Source organism: Solenopsis invicta, chromosome 8, assembly GCF_016802725.1.
Source record: "Solenopsis invicta isolate M01_SB chromosome 8, UNIL_Sinv_3.0, whole genome shotgun sequence".
NCBI lineage: Eukaryota > Metazoa > Arthropoda > Insecta > Hymenoptera > Formicidae > Solenopsis > Solenopsis invicta.
In genome coordinates this window covers 12462395-12476083 of record NC_052671.1, presented here as the reverse complement: position 1 = coordinate 12476083, position 13689 = coordinate 12462395, and the positions used below count along the sequence as shown (strand labels likewise).

The following is a 13689-nucleotide window of genomic DNA, read 5'->3' as shown; positions in this document are numbered from 1 at the left end:
GTAAGTGACCGTCTAAGAACCTTCTTCAGACTCTTCGGAAGCCGTATAGCGATGAATAATGTCGTAAACCGTCGATTTCGCGTAATCGGAAAATTTCATTATTTCGGACGCGATACGTCCAGCGCGGCTCTCCGGTTATATTCTGAACACTACTTAACCAGCTCGGCCATGATAAAGTTATGTTTTTGTTCCCAATGGATGAGGCTTGCTTGAATGCTATCTAGTTGCCGGCTCACAAGTTATTATATGGCAAAAATTTTAATTTGAAAATTGTCCGGATTCTACTGGATTCTCCTGTATATACAATAAAATGTTTTTAGCATTGCTCATTTTATATTTTTAAAAATATATGATTGCAGAGGTCAAAAATATTTCAAGCGAAACATGGCGTCATTATTAGCAGGATGTGCCATAGGTCTTGTTATGACTTTTTTAATAGACACAACATTAAAGGTATTGACATTTTATTTGTATTAACATATTAATATTAAATTTTTTTAAATAATAAATAATTTTTTTATATTGTATTATAATTTATTCTTTTTATGCATTTCAATTACATAATTAAATTTAAAATAAAAATAAAATAATGTTATATAAAATACTACACTGTTTGAGAATTTATTACGTTAAACAAAATTTATTGTGAAAAGAAACAAATGTTATTTATTCTTGAACAATTTATTTTTTAAACAGGTGCTTATACTTACAAAACGAAGTAGTTCGACTTGTTCGGCTTTTAAAAGATACGCAGAAACTATACTACACATATATAGCTTATATATGCATGATCCAAATGATTCAAAGTCTAAGTAAGTTTCTTTAAATTGTATAATTATTGATATAAGTTCATGTTTTTATTGCTAAGTCTTTTATTATTCATAATACAAACAATCCAGCTAACACAAATTTATTTTATGCATTCTATAAGCATTTGTCAAAAATATTCAAAAATTCTAAATCATATTAAAGAATATTTTACGAATATACTAGGTACCGCGAAAAATTACATGTTATTTTTCAAAAAGATAGCGTTATTACAGAGTTTATGTTTAATTGTAAAATAGATGTACGTATAAAAGAATACCGGTTTTGATTTGTTTTAGGTATTTATGTTTATAGTATGTAATTTATATGTCTAATCAACCTGCTTGTATTAATATTATTATTATTTTTATGCTTTATTAACACTTTTATATAAGTTCAAACTAAATTCAAAATTAATTTTGATATGGTATTATTTTGGCTGCGTTTGCTTTGGCGCTCACAGCGCTTATGATCATTATTTATCCTTGTTTAATATTTGTAAACAAGAAAGATAAAACAATGCTTACAGCGCGTGAGCGTCCATTGTAAACGCACCCTTTGTGCAATGTAACCGACAGTTTATAACTGCGTTTTTTAAAATTTATCTTAATATTCTCTATCAGGCTAGATCTAAATAAATGAGAGAAAGAGAGTACTACATTTGTAGATAAATTCATACTGTATAATAGTAGAGTAATTCTAATAAGAATTGCGATGCGTAGAGTGGAATTATCGTCAGGATGTAGACACAAGCGGGTAGACACAGGTGTAAGGAATAGGTTTATTAAAAATACGTCTTGCTCTGTTCTGTACAAATTTGCAATTGCCTGCACTAATATTTTGGCTCATGGTGTAAGAAGAAAGGTGAAGTAAGTAACCAGATGCGCAGTAGACCATATGTCTCGACCAATCAGAATTGGTTCCAAATGCTGGATTTCACTATGGCTACAGCCTTATTGAACAGCCTTATTTACAGCCATGATATTTGGACCTAAATTTCATTGGCTCATAGCACATCAAGCTGCCAAAGATGCGTGTTGACTTATCTTTCTTTTTACACCATGTTCTGGCTTGTCTTTTTGAGCTTTGCCTGGTTACCGACAACAAAAATCTTTTGGTAAAAACAATCGTGCTCGCGTCGCGACTCACAGTGACGATACATAAGCGGGAAGGACTCCGTTACTTGCAGATACGAAAATAACTTTAAATAAGATTAACAACGCATTACACATTACAGATACGAGAGTGCTATTTTTGATTGATGTAACTTAACAATTCCCGCCTATATTTGAATACTTGATACATGACGTGTTACTTTTAAATTTCAACATAATTAAAATTAAATATTGTAAAAATTAACAAATAGATTTCTTACATTTACGTCCAGCTTGTTAAAATTATTATTGGCTAGAAGGAATGAAAACTCTCTGTGTAAAGGGTAGAACGGCTTTCGCTGGTAGGGGTCGTCAGAGTGGGAGGGTCCCAGATGCGCACAGACCCGATCGGACACCACCAATCACGTAATCTAATCTAACCCAACCAACGGAAATACTCTAGGCATCGGCCGCTATAATTGGTGGTATCCAATTGGGTCTGTGCGCATCTGGGACCCTCCCGTCAGAGTGATCGGGCCAGATTTTTCCTCGCGGTTCATTGACTTTATTATTTATTCTGATATTAAAATTAACAATAAAAGTAATCCATGGCGTAGTCGAATATCGCGGAAAGTTTATAGCGAAATAAAGAAAGGGAAAACGTATAACAAAATTTGAAAATTTTAGATAAAAACGAATGAACTCGAATTAATGGAAAATGAATACGCGTGTTAAGATCTTACTGATAACCGGATGAAATGAACTACGGACAATGAATGAATAAATAAAGAAAAGGTATGCGCACTCTTGGGCGAAGGGCGTTGTATTCCTCCTCCGCGGGCGCAAAATGTGAAAATGTGCCGCGGCGCAGGCGTAGCTGTGCGGCGTTTTGCGCACGGCTTATCGCACACCGATGTTTGAGAATTAAGTCTTCCTTCTTTTATCTAACGCAATAATAACGCAGCTTAATTAGGGTTGACGATTTCATCCGAATCTATGGATATCCGGATATCTGAGTATCCGGATAGTGATATTATCTGGATTCTATATCTAAATATTTCGGATAGAATATGAAGATCCGGATATCCGAATCAATCCGGATTATTTTTTTTCATCTTATCTAAAAAATATTCGCTTCAATCGGATATTTAATCTTGGATCTATCTCTATTTCGGATATCCGAATATCCGGATAAACGGATAATTGTTAACCCTAAGCTTAATAATTAACGCAAATAGCAACACGGTTTATTAATTAATGCAGATTAAAGTTTACGCAAATAGTAACGCGTCTGAATAATTGACGCACGAAGAAAGAATCAAAAGAGAAATGAAAAAAATATATAAATTAAAAGTCGCGACTGATAGAGTCGGAAACAATAGGTTTAGTAATTAACTTGATATAATGTAATAACGGATTTTCAGAGAACAAGCTCTAAAAAGTTGAATAATGTCAGCACAATAAGAACAGTACAAATCGTAGAATCGATTATAATATAAGAGTAAATTTCTCCAACGTTTAAATCTAAGTAGAAAGTCGCGAAGAGATCCGATGGATGAAGTTAATTCTAAAAAAATGTCGAATCTTAAATTGTTAAAACAAACTCGCGCTGAGCTTCTAAAAATTTTTTCTTTCTTTTTTTCTTTTCTTTTCTTATTTTTCTTTGGAGCTTTAAATCAAAAGGAAAATCTAGAATTAATTTTTAAATCTAACACATTTTTTTTTTTAATAACTAATATGCGAGCGAAGGTAAACGGCAAGTCAGAATTTCTCACGGATATTTGATCGCCGGATACATGTTTCTTGGAACTCTATCGTGACTGTTGTGTCTAGCAGAGAGTAATAAGAGATTGATTACTTTTATATTTTTTAAATTTTATTTAATATATCTTATCTATTAAGTATTTTTAATCTAAATGTAAATTGTTTTAAGATTTTTTTATTAATAAGTGTGACAATCAAAGTAATGGTTTGCTTTAATTTCATTGAATTTTAAAATAAAAATAATTTCTGTTTAACCCCTCACGAAACCACAAACTTTGAAGATAAACTCCTAAATTTGAGGATTGTTAGTGATGGCAGGACGCTTATGGCGAGAAATAAACTAATTAGGGTTTATCAAACTTGACAATCACTTTTATTTAACGTAAAATACAAGCTGTGCATGGAACATATATGAGAGAACGCGGTTAATGGCGCGAACCGGGACAAATAAAATTAAATCAAATATTAAAAATTGATAAAAAATAATATTATCTTTATTTTATATACTATATTAATGTTTAATCATTCGTATTTTAAATATATATTTTAAATATATCGCAGATATACTACCTTATATATAATTGTTGCTATTTTAACTTTTACATGTACCATATAATTTAAGCTAAAAATAACAATAGAAAGATTTCTTTAAAAAAATTCGTCTTTGTAAGACTGCATACAAGTGTTAAAGTCTTTAAATCATGGAAACTTCACAAAAATCGCACAAAATTGATGTATTTAAATGTATTTAAAAATTTAGAATTATTTGTTAAAAATATTTTTTGAATTAGATTTTAAGATAAAGCTAGTAAATATTAAAATTTCTTATGTTAAAAAATATATAGTTGTACTAATTTTTAAAATTTGTTAGGTGGTACAAATCGATAAATGCAATTCGTTGGCATCACAAAATGGCATCTAAGAAATCAAAAAAAGCTGGTCTTGGAGAAATTTCTCTAAGAGACATGGTTCTCACTCAGTACAGTTTCATGGCATACGTTTACATTGCGCCTAAATCTTTTGGATTATGCAATACACATGAAGAAGACGAAGCATTTAACCACGTCTGGCGTGTAAATGGATACATGCTAGGAATCTCTGACAGGTAATGCATAAAATGATATTGGAAGATGATTTTTACTAAACAGGTTTAGCGCCATGTTTAATATATATAATATAATGGAGAAAAGACAGTAATATGACGCCCATTTCTATGTTATTGAATAACTTTGTTTATAATCAATATTTTACATTGAAACTGCAACAATTCGTCAAAGTGTTGTTTAACAGATTATAAACTCAAAATTGCAACCTTTTAGCTCCTGACTGTACAGCCAAATAAAAAGTTATATAACAGAAAATCATTCCAGTGTACATATATTCGTGTGATAATACGTTCAAGTTTTAAAACAATGAGGAATTATGTGTAATTAAATGTTAAAGTATACTTTGAAAAAGTTTTCCAAGCAGAACAACGAGTCACAATAACGTCAAAATGACATCAAAGCGAATGGACCATCCACTCAAAATTTGGTTGGTTATGTAGATTTTCACTTGGATTATCCACGTGAAAAAATTGTGGATTCCACGTACCTGTTCTCACCGGGATAAACCCCATTAAAAAACGATGGGCTGCTAATTGAATAATTCCATAAAAAGTTGTTAGAATTTGTTACCTAATAACGGAGATAATAAAGATTATAGCCATAATGTCTACAGTATACCCTTTTCTCCTCTACTTTTGTACAATCACTAATAACATAGCCAAAAAAATAAAAAGTGTTATGTCAGAAAACTTAGACCCACGTATCCCTATGTATTTTGAGGCTCTGAAACAGAATATGATTTCAGAATTGCGCCATCAGATCAGGATTTTTTACCGGGCTGAATAGTGTGTAATTTTAAGGAATGTTTAGCAATTTTTTGAAGGTAAAAAAATATCTTGATCTGATGGTGCAATTCTGAGATCATATTCGCGGTTTTAGAGCTTCAAAATACATAAAGATACATGGATCTTTTGGACATGATACTTTTTTATGTGGCTGTTTAATTTATAAATTTAACGGAAATATACCCAAGCAGAACAGGGATTCATCACGATGTTAAAATGATGTCAAAGTGACTGCAAAATGATCATTAAAAGTCACTTTTTGATCAATTACGATTCAATTGCGAGTTATTTTGGCTCGTCTGCTTGGGTAGATACATGATACAATTTTATAATTAAAATATTATTAATTATTTATTTTAATTTACAGATTTAATTTGTGTCGAAATAATGTAAATGAAACTATTAAATTGTGTAAAAAGATCAAAGATCTATACACAACTTATTTAATAAATTGTAAAACATCACCCGACTTTCACAAAGTAGTATCAACTATATCAGATGCGTTATGGTACGTTATGATCACCTTAGATAAAGATTCCTTGATGGCATTCACCTGTGACTTACATAATGTTCCATGTAGGTATTCAATTTGTATTATAAATATATTTCTACTTTAATAATTTCGAAATTATTTTTTATTTTTTCTTTGTAAATAATATTTTTTATTTTGAGTTATTCTTTAAGTATTTAATTCTTTAGCATTGTACATGCATGCGAGAGACAAAAATAAGAACTTTTATTTTTATTACGTTTCGTAAAAATTCCTGTAAGATACAATATAATTTAAATCGGTTTTTAATCAAATGCTATCTGTTCTAAATACAAGACGAATTTACAAAGTCTACTTCTGTTTGTTACTAACTATAAAACAACTGCAAATGCAAATAGAAAATCAGCAATTATGTATAAAGATTTTAACAATTTCTATCCACATACTAATGTAATTTCTATCCAACTGCATCTGCCCGTATTTACATATTATAATCTTATCTGTCTCTGTCTGCATTTTAAATGCATTTTTAATTCAACTGCATTTGTTTGCAATAACATATTCTATTAGTTTATGTCCGGTTTTTTGACGTCTATAAAACATCTTATGGATATCTGTTAAACGAATGCGGATATTTGATGGATATCTATATCGGAATAATCCGGGCGTCCAATAGACGAAAATATAGTATGGATATAGTCATCCCTGTCGCAAATTTAGAACACTATGGAAATGTCTGTAGTTCACAGGTATTGCATATACGGAATGGGGTTCTCCTTATACGATTTTTATAATTTTTAATAAGGTAATATGTATGTTCATTACCTTATTAAAAATTATAAAAGTCGTATAAGGAGAACCCCATTCCGTATATGCAATACCTGTTTCAAAAAACACATTCAGAACTATAGACATTTCTATGTTCTAAAGTAAATTTGCGGCAGGAATTGGATGCTTAAAATTATGAAACGTGCTTTCCATTTATTGACACAAGCGTTGTTCTGTTTTGGTTACTCATTGAATAAAGATAGATTGATATGCTTGCTACACATTTTTTTTATTACAGATAATTTATGTTTCAGACAAAAAACTTGGATGGTACAGTTGGCTAAATAAGAAATTTCATGAAGGATTATTTTATTTATTTTGTAAGTATTACATAGATATAGATGTCTGTGACTAATATATCAATACAATATATTAATTTGTTTTCTGTATCTTTTTCAGTTGTTCCTTATGTTGGAGCAGTTGTAAGAATATGTTATAACTACCTCTCTCAATTCGTAATTTGGAATTTGGATAAATTTCCTATATTTGCCTGGTTAAAATTTGGAAAGAATAATGTTCAATTTAATCTTTATCCTAAACACTAAAATTTTTAATTATCGGACATAAAGGAATAATTATAATATTAATGAATTTCTAAATGTTATAATTTTAATTGAAATAACTTTGACAAACGATACATTACGTATTTGAAATAAAGATCTATTAACGTATTTATCTTTTATATTGTATTTTTTAATGAATAAATTTTGTATTGTATTTTTTAATGAATAAATATTTAGGTTAATAAATGTATTTGTTTATGTTTTATCTTTGGTTTTATTTTAATTATAAAAAAAATCTTATCATTTTATATGAAATATTCAAATTATGTATTTTGTAAGCCTCTTCCCACAAAGAAACAAACATTTTAAACGTATATTCTTTTAACATAAAATTTCATATTTTTGAACATTTGTTTAACATAAATAACTTATTTCTATTAATGACAAAACCTATTTTATAAGAAATGTTTTTTAAATAAACTGTTAACATTTTTAAATAAGTTGTGTTAAAAAAGCTTCGTCTGTAAAAAGGCACAATTATTAATAGCGTCTAATCTATAATTAATAAAGTGAATTATATCTGCGTAACCGTATAATTTTACGTTTTGTTGCTCTCTCCATCTCTTCTTTATTTAAAAATAAAGTAATTATTTCATTTTTCTCTTCAATGAAAATGGGAAATTCAAATAAATGATTTATTGTGTCCGAGCTTGTCGACTCTACCATGGTATATCCGATAGGTAATCGATACAATATAAGAGCGTTTCGAATCACGCAACAAACGCATAGATTGCTTCAACGCATAAAACTCATAGAATGCCTCAAATCAAAATGAGTCGAAAGAAAAGCAGTCCATACATTGAAAAGAGTAGTACCAAGAATATGATCGTTCCTAGCTGATTCCGCTTTCCGACATCTCCCAAGCAGAACAAGGAGTCATCACGACGTCAAAATGATGTCAAAGTGACTGCATAATGATCATTACAAGTCACTTTTTAATCAATTACGATTCATTTTGATGCCATTTTAACACAATTGTGAATTACTTTGATGTCATTTTGACTTGTTGTTCTGCTTGGGCTGAATGCACCCTAACGTTCTCTGAACACAGCCCATTGGTCGTGTTAAGGGACTCGATTGCCCACATCAATTGGCTAATTAAAAATTTTTTGATTATTTATTTCAATCGAAAAGTTCTGGTACCAATTATTATGAATGGCTATGAACAATTGTTTTGTGATCCAATAAAGCGCTCCCATCCCATTCAGCAGAATATTTATTTTACAACTGTTGGAAGTTTTCTTCACTTCAATAGAATTGTTTCTCTAGATCTAAAAAAAGATATAATTCAAGGGATGACACTAGGTTCTTCTTCTTCTTCTTCTATTAACCTATGGATATCTGTCTTCTACTGAAGATCAAAGTACCACGTCTTACAATCAGTCAAATCCATTGGCCCAGAGATTTGATTGTGTATATTTCTTCTTTATCTTCCAGAATGTCTTTTAATTCTTATTTTACTAATTATTATTAAGATTTCACCTTTATTCCCCAATTATTCAATATTAATTGGTTTAAACTAAATACTTTTTTCTCTTTTTTATTTTTTATAATTATCCTCTTCTATCAGTGGCAATCCCCTATCCAAGCCCACACCAGCGCGCATGTCGAAATTGATGAGGGCCGAACACTAGCAATTTTATAAATGTTACGTGTTCGATGTTGTTTTGTCGAATATAGCTGTCCGTTGCAAAAATTTTAATATTTAAATCTTTGAAATCCATTTTATAAAACCTTTGAAATCGAGAATCAAGTTAAGAAAACATTTTTTACACCTTGGGGTCATAGCAGTAGTGTTACTAGCCCTTTGAATCAAAGACGTCAATCTAGATAAGGAAAAGGACGAAACAGAGCAGAAAAAACGACGCGTAAGGAAGAAGAGCACAAAACGAAAGGAAGTGAAGGAAGAGATACTCGAGACGAAAGCTGAAGAAAATAAGTAGGCGTAATACAAAATTCTCACGGAAATAACGGGCATAGTATTTATTATATATTGTACTTTAGAATTCTGAAACAAGCGCCCAATAGCGAAGTGTTGTCTGTGCGTTGTCTGGGAAGGATTAGCCAAGTAATGCATTTTATATATTTCTGCTCGTATCTTTTTTTATTTACTAAAAAAAGAAAAAGAAAACTATATAAATGTGTCTCTTTGTCGTATACAGATTTTATGTGCATCTGTATAAAAATATATTGAAAGTCTATGGTGGGAGGACACATTCAGAAACTGAGATCGTGCTACAGACGTTGCTACAGATCCTCATTCATCAATAAAAAAAGAACCATGCAAACGCGTATAATAGCCTGTGTAAAAAGAATAAATACACTAGCATTGCAATCGCAGCATAATGCGACTTTTTTATTATTTACATTAGGCCATTAGGCAATTAATAAAGACTATTTTATTTTTATTGTCCTTGTCACATTTGTGATTTTTGTTTTGTGACAAGAAACTTTGTAATAATTTTAATAAAATTGTTAATAATATTTTTAACAAAATTTCTTAATAGCGTTTAAAAGTAAATTATGTCATGTCTGTTAGAATTTTAAGAATTTAATGTTGTTATATTTACATATATTTACACATATTTGCATGTACGTCAATCGTTACTGAATTGTTTTAGATATATATATATATATATATATATATAAAACATATATATATTTGTTATCGCATTAGGCGCAAATGCAATTTCTATAAAAGTTCTATTTGCGCATGATGCGATTGATTAATCGATGAATTATAAAACTCGCTTAATATCCCAACTAATAAATACAAGATTACTTGTAAGTTACCACATGAGAACAATTCAGTATGTAGTACACGTGCCACCCTACTAGGATTGTCGCATGTTTTCCTTTTTTTCAAAACGGAATTGACATTTCTCTTTGTATATGTTCTGTGATCTAAGCAATCGGCGCAAAGAAATAACACGGAAAATATATATAAAAACAGAATTGACATTTCTCTTTATATGTGTTCTGTAAAATAACAGTTGTAAAATAAACATTCTCCTGAACGCAACTATTTATTAATTAATCTCATTAAAGTTAAGATTAATTTATGAAATTAAAGAGAATTAATATTAAAAATTATGGTAATAGATTTTAAGTATATTTAATTTTTCATTGAATAATTATAATACTTATAATTAAATTATATAGGCTAAAGCGACGACATGTAAAGAAGCCATTCAAAAATGGGAAGAAAAAACGGGATTGATCGCAAGCGAACAAAAAGAGATGATTTTATCCTTCCAATGGCCTCCAATCGAGAGAATGGATAACAATTTGGCAGCATTAATCAACGTCGAGTTCGTTCTTCTTTAACAAATTAAAAATGAGTATTTTTTAAAAGTCGTAGATTAAATTATTTCTTTAAAATATTCCCAGGAAATTGTCTTTATCGACAAATGTAATAGAAAAGATCAGTGGTATTAATTCCTTGAAATATTTGAGGATTTTGTCACTGAGCAGAAACAATATTAAAACGTTCTCGGGATTGGAGGCGATTGGAGATCATTTGGAGGAGTTGTGGATATCTTATAACTTGATCGAAAAGATCAAAGGTGTCAACGCTCTCAAAGCGCTCAAAGTCTTGTATATGGGCAACAATTTAGTAAAAGATTGGGCGGAATTTAATCGACTGCAAGAAATACCTAATCTTCAAGATTTGTTATTCATTAACAATCCTATATGTGAAAACATGGATGCGGAATCGTGGCGCGCGCAAGTCATAAGACGACTACCTACGTTGACGAAACTTGATGCAATACCGATTGTGTATACTATGCATTCTCTAATATATCTTTTAAGATATTTTTTTATATCTGTATCTCTCTCTCTCTCTCTCTTTCTACGCCGCTTTAAGTCACTTAAAAAAGAAGTTTATTCTCCTCTTCTAGGCACGCAGGCGAAGATTAAACTATTAAAGACTATTAATCAGATAATTATCAATTTGAATTTGTGCGTCAAAATTAATATAAAATTTATATTTACAAGATACTAGCTATTTCAACAATACAATTGTTACAAAAAATGATTCGTTATTTCAATAATACAATTGTTACAAAAACAATGATCTAGAATATTTTGTTATTTAGCTATTCTTACATATGATGACATTTGTACTGCAGCAATATTTGTTTTTTTATTTTGGTAGAGACATCTAATAATTTTCGACTTTTATATCATTAAGACCGAGCTCTTCATTTTGCTCAAAATTTCTTTCATACTTCGTAATTTTTAATTTATCATCAGGTCCATTGTCGGATAGACTTTGCACATAGCTATTCCCAGCTGGATCATCTAAAATCAAAGTCACTTTTCTCTGACCATCTAAAACGTCTTCCAACTGTGCAATAAATGTGTTCATCCTATTCACGGTTTCGGAATCAGTACTATCTCCGGTAAAAGCTGTGGAAGAAGACAACTGTTCTTTCATTGCCATTATGATTCCTTCGACGGTCGTGAATCGGCCGCCCAAAATGGTTGGACCAACTTCCAATTCTAACTCGGGTATCTCCATGTCACAGGTTTCTGATTTTAGTAGATCACGACTGAAGTCTTCTCTACCTGTTACTGTCACTTCGATTCTAACTCCTTGAGGTTCAATCCCACCGCCGCTCTTCACCTCATTAGTTCTGTGACCACAAGACTCGCATAATGTCGCCATTATAACAACCTCTTTGAAGTGTGGTATGTCTAAATATTATATTAAGGAAAGAATTCATGTGTAAGTTTTATAATTACAGATACAAAGATATTTACATACTATCTAGCAATAAGTAAAAAAAAAAAAATATTTTTTTTAGTAATGCAATACATTCTTTCATTACAGTTTTAATATATCTGATTTTGCTTAAAAATATTAAAATTATATTGATTATTGAAAATTTAAAAATATAATTTGGGCATAATTAAGAAATACTATATAATATAATTAAAGGATACTTGTCAATTTCATGTTCGTCTCACAAGGACTGTTGCAGTCTGGACAATTAGTAGGAAAGGATAGTACTTCACCCTCAATTTGTTCCAAAGGATACTCTCCTTCTCGTATTGGTTTGAGTAAGACATCTTCATTGTCAGAATAAATCCCTAACATATGATTCTGTTCTTCCGTCCTTTTGAAATATGTTATAGTACACTGACTATCTTTGATAGGTGCTTTTGGATTCTCCACATGACTGTTTCCTGAAATATCTTGAAAGATAATAGTAAATGGTTCTTCTAATATCTTCAGTGCATGTAATTTGCTGATAAATAGGTCTATCTCAATTGCAGTATCTGGAAATTCTTCCCGACGCCTGGACTGATCTTGTTCCAATGCTCTAATGCTTCTGTCGATTATTCCTTCCACAGTCGTAACTTCTCCTTTTTGAGACTGCGAAGGAATTTCAAAATCCAAGTGGGGTATGTGAATACTGGTGTAATCGGATTTAACTATTTGGCGATTCAGATCTTGCAACGTTGCCACTTGCAATGTTATTTTGATCCCCTTTTCCGCTATCTTTCCACCGCTTTGTATTTCGTTATTTTGATAACCACAGTGTTCGCACTCAAAGGATATAAGCACTATATCCTTGTAGTGTGGAATTTTCGTCAACAACAGTCGGGTAATCCCCTTGTAGGAATATATATTTACATAATAATATAATAAATTTAAATATAAAATAAATGTATTAATAAATAAATATATATAAATTTAAATTATGTTTATTATATATATATATATATATATATATATATATATTAATATATATAAAATATATATAAAATGTTATTTAGAGAATGTGCAACGAGGAACGTTTCAAAAATTTAATATTAAACGTGAAAGTTACTTACGTTCTTGCCGCACTCCACGCATAGACTCTCGATTTCCGTAATCTCCGGCTCCAGATCACTAGCCGACAGCTCGCAAAAGACCGGTTGATTTTTCTCATTTTCCATACGTCTTCCAGCGGCTGCCATTTCTCATTTTAAGGTTATGTGTCGCACAATTCTGTTACAGCATTGCCAACAATGCCAACTGTAAATTTTTTTTTTAGTAATGTTGATAATGGATTGTAATAGCAGAGAGGAATTCTGCTAATGGATTGCAGTGGAGTGCATTCAGAATGAACGTTCGAGTGCACCCAGATATTTTATCTTTGTTGTTTACTAAATGTTAAACAAGAATAAAATAATATCTGGGTGCACTTGCCTCGTGCCCACAAGAGGCGGCAAGACTTACCGCGCGGCGGAAGTTGGCAT

The 13689-nt window shown here is 30.7% G+C and overlaps 3 protein-coding genes across 3 annotated transcripts; 2 read left to right on the top strand and 1 right to left on the bottom strand.

Moving 5' to 3' along the window:
• Positions 1–4515: 4515 nt before the first annotated feature.
• On the top strand, positions 4516–7419 carry LOC105198470. The gene is made up of 4 exons (XM_039452832.1): positions 4516–4770; positions 5924–6132; positions 7129–7194; positions 7274–7419. The coding sequence occupies exons 1-4, from the start codon at positions 4577–4579 to the stop codon at positions 7417–7419; spliced, it is 615 nt and encodes a 204-aa protein (XP_039308766.1). The 5' UTR covers positions 4516–4576.
• A 1351-nt stretch (positions 7420–8770) lies between these two features.
• LOC105198475 (dynein light chain 1, axonemal-like) lies at positions 8771–11443 on the top strand. The gene is made up of 3 exons (XM_011165185.3): positions 8771–8800; positions 10600–10748; positions 10828–11443. The coding sequence occupies exons 1-3, from the start codon at positions 8771–8773 to the stop codon at positions 11441–11443; spliced, it is 795 nt and encodes a 264-aa protein (XP_011163487.3).
• On the bottom strand, positions 11398–13626 carry LOC105198476 (zinc finger protein ZPR1). Its single transcript, XM_026138839.2, has 3 exons — positions 13282–13626; positions 12388–13060; positions 11398–12138 (listed from the first exon to the last, which is right to left on the bottom strand). The coding sequence occupies exons 1-3, from the start codon at positions 13405–13407 to the stop codon at positions 11603–11605; spliced, it is 1335 nt and encodes a 444-aa protein (XP_025994624.1). The 5' UTR covers positions 13408–13626; the 3' UTR covers positions 11398–11602.
• Positions 13627–13689: the final 63 nt, after the last annotated feature.

Bases quoted from the DNA above. Each gene is read 5' to 3' on its own strand.
- LOC105198475 (XM_011165185.3), top strand. From the start codon at position 8,771: ATGGATATCTGTCTTCTACTGAAGATCAAA. The intron at 8,801-10,599 runs GTACCACGTCTT...TAAATTATATAG, and splicing joins GTCTTCTACTGAAGATCAAA to GCTAAAGCGACGACATGTAA. The intron at 10,749-10,827 runs GTTCGTTCTTCT...AAATATTCCCAG, and splicing joins GCAGCATTAATCAACGTCGA to GAAATTGTCTTTATCGACAA.
- LOC105198470 (XM_039452832.1), top strand. From the start codon at position 4,577: ATGGCATCTAAGAAATCAAAAAAAGCTGGTCTTGGAGAAATTTCTCTA. The intron at 4,771-5,923 runs GTAATGCATAAA...TTTAATTTACAG, and splicing joins ATGCTAGGAATCTCTGACAG to ATTTAATTTGTGTCGAAATA. The intron at 7,195-7,273 runs GTAAGTATTACA...TATCTTTTTCAG, and splicing joins AGGATTATTTTATTTATTTT to TTGTTCCTTATGTTGGAGCA.
- LOC105198476 (XM_026138839.2), bottom strand. From the start codon at position 13,407: ATGGCAGCCGCTGGAAGACGTATGGAAAATGAGAAAAATCAACCGGTC. The intron at 13,061-13,281 runs GTAAGTAACTTT...TATTCCTACAAG, and splicing joins GCGTGGAGTGCGGCAAGAAC to GGGATTACCCGACTGTTGTT. The intron at 12,139-12,387 runs GTATCCTTTAAT...TATAATATTTAG, and splicing joins GACGAACATGAAATTGACAA to ACATACCACACTTCAAAGAG.